The sequence below is a fragment of the Crocuta crocuta genome, unplaced genomic scaffold, assembly GCF_008692635.1.
Source record: "Crocuta crocuta isolate KB4526 unplaced genomic scaffold, BGI_CrCroc_1.0 scaffold119, whole genome shotgun sequence".
Classification (NCBI taxonomy): Eukaryota; Metazoa; Chordata; class Mammalia; order Carnivora; family Hyaenidae; genus Crocuta; species Crocuta crocuta.
The window spans coordinates 9957541-9964595 of record NW_027551562.1 but is presented as its reverse complement, the minus strand read 5'-3'; the positions used below and the strand labels follow the sequence as shown (position 1 = coordinate 9964595).

The window sequence follows — 7055 nt, the reverse complement described above, 5'->3', positions numbered from 1 at the left end:
CCCCCCCCCCCCCCCCCCCCGGCCCCCCCCGCCGTGACGCGCCAGGGAGGGCTGCGGGCCTGTGGGGATGACCGCCTCCCACGCGGAGCCTCTCTGCTTCCAGATGGGAAACTGAGCCTGGGTTCAGGGAGGGGCCGGCCCACCTGTGGAGCAAAGGAGCTGGGGCTGGAAGGCAGCTCATCCTGGCCCCAAGCCGGGACCCTTCTGGGGGTGTCCCCCCCACGACAGCATAGCCAGGTGCCTCTGGAGGCGCAGGGGACAGAAGATGAGGGGCCACGCTCCTCTCGCTGTCCCCTGGAGTGGAGCTGGGGAGACTGCCCCTGACCTCTGACCCCTTCCTGTGCGCTCATTGTGGGGATCCTTCTCCCTGGGGTCCCTCAGCCCCCAGAGCAGTCCAGGGTACACTGACCCCCACTCTGAGCCCATGCGCCCGCCTAGAGAGCCCCCCTTTGCTGGAAGTTTCTGTGCCTGATGAGGAAAGCACGGGGCGCCCAGCAGGGCCTTCCTGCCGCTCGCAGATGCCTCTGGCTCCAGAGCAGTGCCGGCCTGGACCCCTGTGCCGCCTCTGCCGTGCTCCCTCCTGCCGCTCCTCCTCCTCAAGACGCCTCACGTCCTGGTCAGTCTGCAAGGGGGGCTGCACCCCTCCTCACGGCCGAGATGGACCCTTTGCTTCCCGGGCGGCTGCTGCACGCACGTCGGGGATGAAGCCTGGGGCGGGACCAGCTCCTGCTTGAAGGCCCCAGAGTGGACAGTCAGGGCCACAGACGCCTGGTGACCGATCGGAGCTTCTGGGGACCCTTCGGGAGCTGCATGTGGACGTGCGGATGTGCCTGGGGGCCTTGGTCACGGCTGGGCCTGGGGCGGGGGGCACCCTACCTTCCTTACAGGCAGGGCCAGATCTGGTGTGGGGTGCAGGGTGTGCACACTGGAGGGGGTGCTGGCAGTGGGTGGCATTGTGCCCGGACCCACCCGCTGAGGCCCCAGCCCTGGAGCAGGGCAGGAACTCGGTGGCTTTGTTGCTCCTGAAGGTCCCCTGTGCCGGCTCAGCGAACGGGCTCATGGTGGGGCCCAGTCCAGCCCAGAAGACCCTGCCTGCCCTGCTGGCCCAGCTGCCCTTGTGGGGACAGCCACTGTCTGCTTTCTTAGTGTGGTGGGCTCCTCCTGTGAGTGTCCCTCCTGGGACAGTGCTGATTGTCACCCAACGGTTGTGCGTGGGGGTGGCTACCAAGCCTGACGGCAGCGGGGGGTCGGGGCAGGCGGAGACTGCCACCAAAGGCCCCCTCCGTCTGGGTCAGCACTGGCCCCAGGGCTGGGATGGGCAGACCTGCAGGGGCCCATCCAGGCGCAGGGGTGAGGGTAGCCAGCTGACAGGCTGTGGGGCCTCCACAAGGTGCCTGTGGCCCGAGGTGCTGTAGGGAGTTCTCTGGTTGCACCTTGAGGTGCTTGCCCTGCTGTCTGTGAATGTTTGGGGGAGTGGTGCTAACGGGGGCTCGGGCTGGGCCCTGGAGGCCCTGGAGCTCTCCAGAGCAGAGGCCCCGCAGGGCAGTTCCCTCGGGAAACTGGGGGCCTGGGGGAAGTGGAGGCCTCCTGCATGTCTGCCCTCCACCGGCCGGGGATCTTCAGGGTGAGGCAGAGACCGTGCTTCGGGACCAGTGGGGTGCCGCCTGGCCACCCCTGGGGCTCAGGACGGGGGAGCTGGCTGTGAGTGAGTGGCCAGAGGCAGAGCTGGGGTCTGGGAGGGCTTTGCTGGCTGAGTGCTGAGCGCGCTTATTCCTGGTGTGAGCCGGGCTTCGCCTGTGGGGACCGCTCGCATCCCCTGTCAGTGTTACCGGCAGAGCTGGCTCACGGCATCCCCAGGGCCTGTGCTCGGTGCAGACCGGCCCGGGGCGTGTTGGAGCCTGAGCGCAGGGTCCTGGGGCAGCCCTGTGGTGGCCGGGCACGGGAAAGACCAGTCAGGGCGTAGCCTCCAGCGCCCGCACGGCCGTGACCCTGCTGTCCTGCGCGTGGTGGCCGCTGTTCTCGCCCCGTGTACCTGCCTCTTTCCTCAACAGGAGCGAGGTGGGGCCGCTGCCCATGGCCTGGGGGTGCAAGGTGGCTTGTTGACACAGGAGCCGGGCAGGGGCCTGAATGGACGCCGGGGGCCGGTGCTGCATTTGCGGGAGGAGCAGGGCTGACCCGGCGCAAGGAGGGATCAAGCTCTCCTTCTGGGGGGGGCCCGCATGGAGGGGCTGCACATAAGCAGAGGGGCGGGAACCCCAGGGAAGACCTCTCCCCCCCGAGCAATCCCCTGGGCAGAGGGCGCTGTGCCCGGCGGCCCTTTGCATTCACCTGGACCTTCTCTGCCCCTCCCCCCACCGCCTTGGGCCTCCCTGGTATCCCGGCTCAGGTGGCGCCCAGGGTGCCCCAGGGGAGATGTACGATTTGAATTTACCTATTTCTGCCTCTGAAGTCCTAACCAAAGTCCGTGAGTTTGAAAGCCTGTGTCCTGCTCCTCGGAGAGGGAAGTCTGGGTGTTGGTGGCAGCGGTGAGGGCCGCCGGTCCGTGGGGAGAGCGCCTCCTGCCAGGCCACACGCTCGCTCTGCCTCCACCAGGATCCCTGGTGGTAGAGGAGGAACCGTGTCCTTCACCCTGAATCAAACCCAGTTCCCCCGGGGGTGAATGTCACGCCTCAACTCACCAGTCGCCCGGGCCGCCTGGCCGCGTGTTCCCAGTGCCTCTGGTTATGAATTCGGCACATGTTTCCATGATGCTGCCTTTTCCCTGCCAGCATTGCTGAGTGGAGTTTTCTGGTCTCCTGGGGCTGCTCCGGGCCTCGGGAGGGTGGCTTAGGTGTGCTGCTGGTGCGCCCTGTCGGGGCCGTGTCGACACCCCCCACCCCACCCGTGTCCAAGACCCCACGCTGAAGGGCCCGGAGGCCGGGGGCCCGCGTGAGCCTCTGCCCAGCCCCCTGCGTCTGTGTTAGTGGACCCGGACCCCGCAGTTCTCAGAAAGCTCTGGCCCCTTCTTAGAGGCAGGGTCTGTGGTCAGTGTTGAAGGACTGCCCGCGGGCGCAGAGAAGTAGCAGGGCCAGGCCTCTTTCCAGGCCGCCTCCGCCTTTCCTGCTTGGGCTGCCCCTGCCCTCAGGGCACCTTCGGGTGGCGCCCTGCAGCCTCTGCTTCTCTGGAGGCTGGACTCCTCGCCTGGCCTCTGGTGAAGCCAGCGTGGGGCCCCGGTGACCACAGGGGGCAGGCCCCCTCCCAGCCCCTGGGCCTGGGCTCCCCGGGCTCCCCCTCAGCGCGCCCTCAGGGTCTCCACTCTGTAATTGCTTCTGTTGTCTTGATTTGCAGATAGTATTGAAGCCAGCCTTGAGGCTGCGTCCTCGCACACAGAGGCGGCCAGCGAGCTCCTGGCTGGAGCCAGCCGGCACCAAGTAAGTCAGCTCGAGGGGACGGCCCTGCTGGCTCGTGGCCCCCTCGGTCCCCTGTCTCCCTGGGAAGCCCAGGCCCGGCCCTGTTCGTTGGAGGGGCACGCCCACGGGGTCTTCTCTGCGTCAAGGTGGACTGGTGTCCGGGAGGGGAGAGGCAGGATGGCGGGGTCTGCACCCAGGGCGCCGCGCACCACCGCCCACTGTCTGCACCCCTGCCCCAGGGCACCGCGCACCACTACCCACTGTCTGCACCCCTGCAAAGGCAGGCGGCCAGGGCCTTTGCCCAGCTGGCCCTGTGGAAGCTGGAGGGCAGGGGATTGGTCGAGAGTGTGAGCAGGGCCTGCCCAGGAGGTTCACTGCTGTGGGCACTTCCCAGGAGCACGCTGGCCAAGGTGCCCGACGGAAAGCTCTGTGGACTCTTTCCCATAAGGGCAAGGTGTGTCTGGCAGTGTCTGCCACCTTCCTAGAGGGCACCGGCCGTGGAGAGGGCTCCTCTGACCCTCCCGCTCCGGCACCTGCAGTCTAGGTGCCTGTGTGTCTCTGGCTCTGCCTTTGGCCTGGGCTGGAGGCTGGGAGGGAGCCTCCCTTCTTGGGGCCATCGGAACTTGGCTTGGGACCGGCTGGCTGGCTCAGAGGGAGTGAGAGCAAAGATCAGGCCTTTCTTTGCTGGAGACGGGGCTTGGACAGCCTCGGGGACCGGCCACTGGGCCTGCACGCTGACACGCGGCCACCCCGTGAGCACCTGATCAGGCCAGGCGGGCGTGGGCCTCGGTCTGGCTGGGGGTGGGGGAGGGCTGGGGAGCCGCCCTCCACTCGTCGCTCAGTCGCTCAGCCGTCTCGGCATCCTGAGGGAGGGGCGGGGAGGGGTGGATGGTCCAGTCTGGTGAGAGGAGGACCCTGGGCTGCAGGGGCTCGAGCTCCGACCTGAAGGCCAAGTAAGATTGTCTTGGTAGAAATGACACTGTGCTCAGAGGCCAAAGGAGGAGCTGCCCACAAGCTCGGGACGCCACACACAGGCTGGAGCACGACCCCTGTGCGGGGCCATGGCGGGCAGGGGTGGGGCCGAGGGCTCCCGGGAGAGGCGGCCAGATGATACTCTCGTTCCCTGGGGTCTCCGGGAAGTCTCCATCAACGGCCGTCAGACTCGAAGTCAGGGCGCCTGAGAGTTGGCCGCGCGTGAGAGCTGGTGACTGCCGCGCCAGGAGAAGAAACGGGCTGTGCCAAGGGCTCGTCTGCAAGGCAGGAGCAGAGGCGAGCCGGCCCCGAGTCGGTGCTCACCGCCCGGCCCACCGCCCCTGCCAGTTTGGACACTGAGGACAGCCAGGCCCTCGACTGGGACCTCTCCACCCGGCTGGGTCCTCAGGACCTCCCGGAGTAGAAGGTCCAGGCTGCAAATGAAGCAAAACAGACTTGGCCAGGAGCTCGGGACCTCGTGGTGGGAACAACTCCCAGCAGCAGCTCCTGCCGAGGCTTCCTGGGGCGACAGCAAGCCAGCCCACCGGCTTCCCCCCTGAACGCCCTGCGCCGTCTGATCAGAAGGACCTGCCGAAGCCAGGACCACGGAAGGAAGGTGTGACGTGAGGAGGAGGAGCTGCAGGAGGAGGTGGAGGTGGCCTGGTGGCCGCCTGTGTCCGTGGACCCTCATGAGGCTCAGACTCCCTACCCCTGCCCATGTTGCTCACCGGACCCTTTCCTCTGGGGTGATGCTGCCACCACCCCATTGCCATGGCCACGCAGGAGCCCCTGGGCTCTAGGGGAGGTGAGTGGGGCTCGGACTGAGGTGATGCAGCCCAAGACTGCTGCCACGTAGGAATGTCTGTCCACTCACCTCCACTGGACAGATGGATGGGAGCGTCCACCAAGACAGGGCATGGCACAGCCCCATGTTTCAGGTCCAGGGTTTCCCAGGGGCGCTGGCCAGTGTAACATCCATATCCAGACGAGGGAGGATTAGTCATCCCCACAGCCAGGCCCTTCACATGCAGATTGAGGATTAAAGGTCCAGAGAAAAGTGTTTCCCAAAGCCACATAGGTATCAGGAGGAAAAGCTGGTTTTGGAGCCCAGGCTGTAGGATCTCGTGTCCAGGGCTTTCGTGCTGTGCTGGGGAAGCCTTGCTTCAAGTCCACCCTCCCACCCTCCTGGGACAGCCACTTGCTGGAGGAATGCACCCACAGGTTGGGTGGGTGCCTGGATGGATGGGTAGATGATGGAGGGTGGATGGATGGAGGCGTGGATGGATGGATAGGTGAATAGCCATAGGTAAATGGATAAGTGGATGGATGGATGGATGGATGGAGGCATGGGTAAATGGATGGGTGGATGGAAGATAGTTTGGTGATGGGTGGATAAACAGAGGCATAGATTGATGGATGGACAGAGGGATAGGTAAGTGAATGCGTGGGTGGAGGATGAATATGGATGGGTGGACAGAGGCGTGGATGGATAGATGGGTAGAAGGAGGATGGATGGATGATGGATGGATGGGTGCACAGAGCTGTGGGTAGATGGATGAGTGAATGGATGATGGATGGGTGAATGAAGGAAGATTGATGGATGGATGGTTGGACAGAGGTGAGGGTAAATGGATAGGTGGATGGAGGATGAATGATGATGGGTAGATGGAGGGGTGGGTAAATTGATGGGTCAATAGAGGATGGAGGGATGGATGATGGATGAATGTGTAGACAGGCATGGGTAGATGGATGAGTAGCTGGAGGATGGATGGATGGGTGGTGGATGGATGGGTAAACAGGTGTGGGGAAATGGGTGGGTGGATGGAAGGTGAATGGAAGGATGGATGGACGGAGACATGGGTAAATGGATGGCTAGCTGGTTAGGTGGACAGGGGCACGCACAGATGGACGGGTGGATGGGGGATGGATGGGTGGATGGAGTGGACAGGCATGGGTAGATGGATGAGTGGATGGATGCATGAACGCATGGACAGAGGTGTGGGTAAATGGATGGGTGGATGGATGGATGAGTGACAGGCATGGGTAGGTGGATGAGTAGATGGAGGGTGGGTGGATGGGTGAACAGAGGTGTGGGTAAATGGATGGATGGATGGACGATGGATGGATGAGTATAAGGAAAGAAGATGAAGGAAGGAGATGGACGATGGATGAAAAAATTGATGGGCAGATAGATCGGTGGGTGGTAAGTGTAGATGAACAGCTGGACGACTAGATGGTAGAGGGCAGCCAGCTGGGTGGAGTGTAGACAAATGGCAGCATGGGGGCTGAGCACCGAGGCCTTGCCAGGCTGAGGTTTGGACTTAAGTGCCTCTAGTCCTCTGAGTCCCAGTTTCCTCATATGGGTGCTGCTGCCTCCCACAGAGGGGCATCGGGAGACCAGAGGGGCTCCATGCGCAGAGCACCCCCCACCTGTCACCTCCCCGTCCCTCTGAGGTATTGCCCCAGTCGTAGCTGCTGGAGGCTGACATTTCCTGTCTCCCCCACCAGCGGACGAGGAAGATGAGGCCCCCAGCTGCCTGTGGCTACACTTGCGGACACTGGATGGGCCAAGCCTGCCCGAACCTGACCCCCTGGACCTACGAGGAGCTGTCCCTGCACCTGCCTCCTCACCCTCCCCACCGACCTCCCCGGCGTCCCCAGCCGCGGCGCCCCCTGCAGCTGCAAGCCCAGGGG

At 64.4% G+C, this 7055-nt stretch overlaps 1 protein-coding gene across 1 annotated transcript in view; it reads left to right on the top strand.

The window, feature by feature from the left end:
* TSNARE1 (t-SNARE domain containing 1) overlaps positions 1-3933 on the top strand; it is an 88719-nt gene extending 84786 nt beyond the window's left edge. Inside the window, exons 13-17 of the mRNA XM_077750019.1 lie at positions 1624-1701; positions 1824-2058; positions 3328-3410; positions 3536-3736; positions 3838-3933. Coding sequence (XP_077606145.1) covers positions 1624-1701; positions 1824-2058; positions 3328-3410; positions 3536-3736; positions 3838-3933 — 693 coding nt within the window. The remainder of the gene's footprint in view (positions 1-1623; positions 1702-1823; positions 2059-3327; positions 3411-3535; positions 3737-3837) is intronic.
* Positions 3934-7055: the final 3122 nt, after the last annotated feature.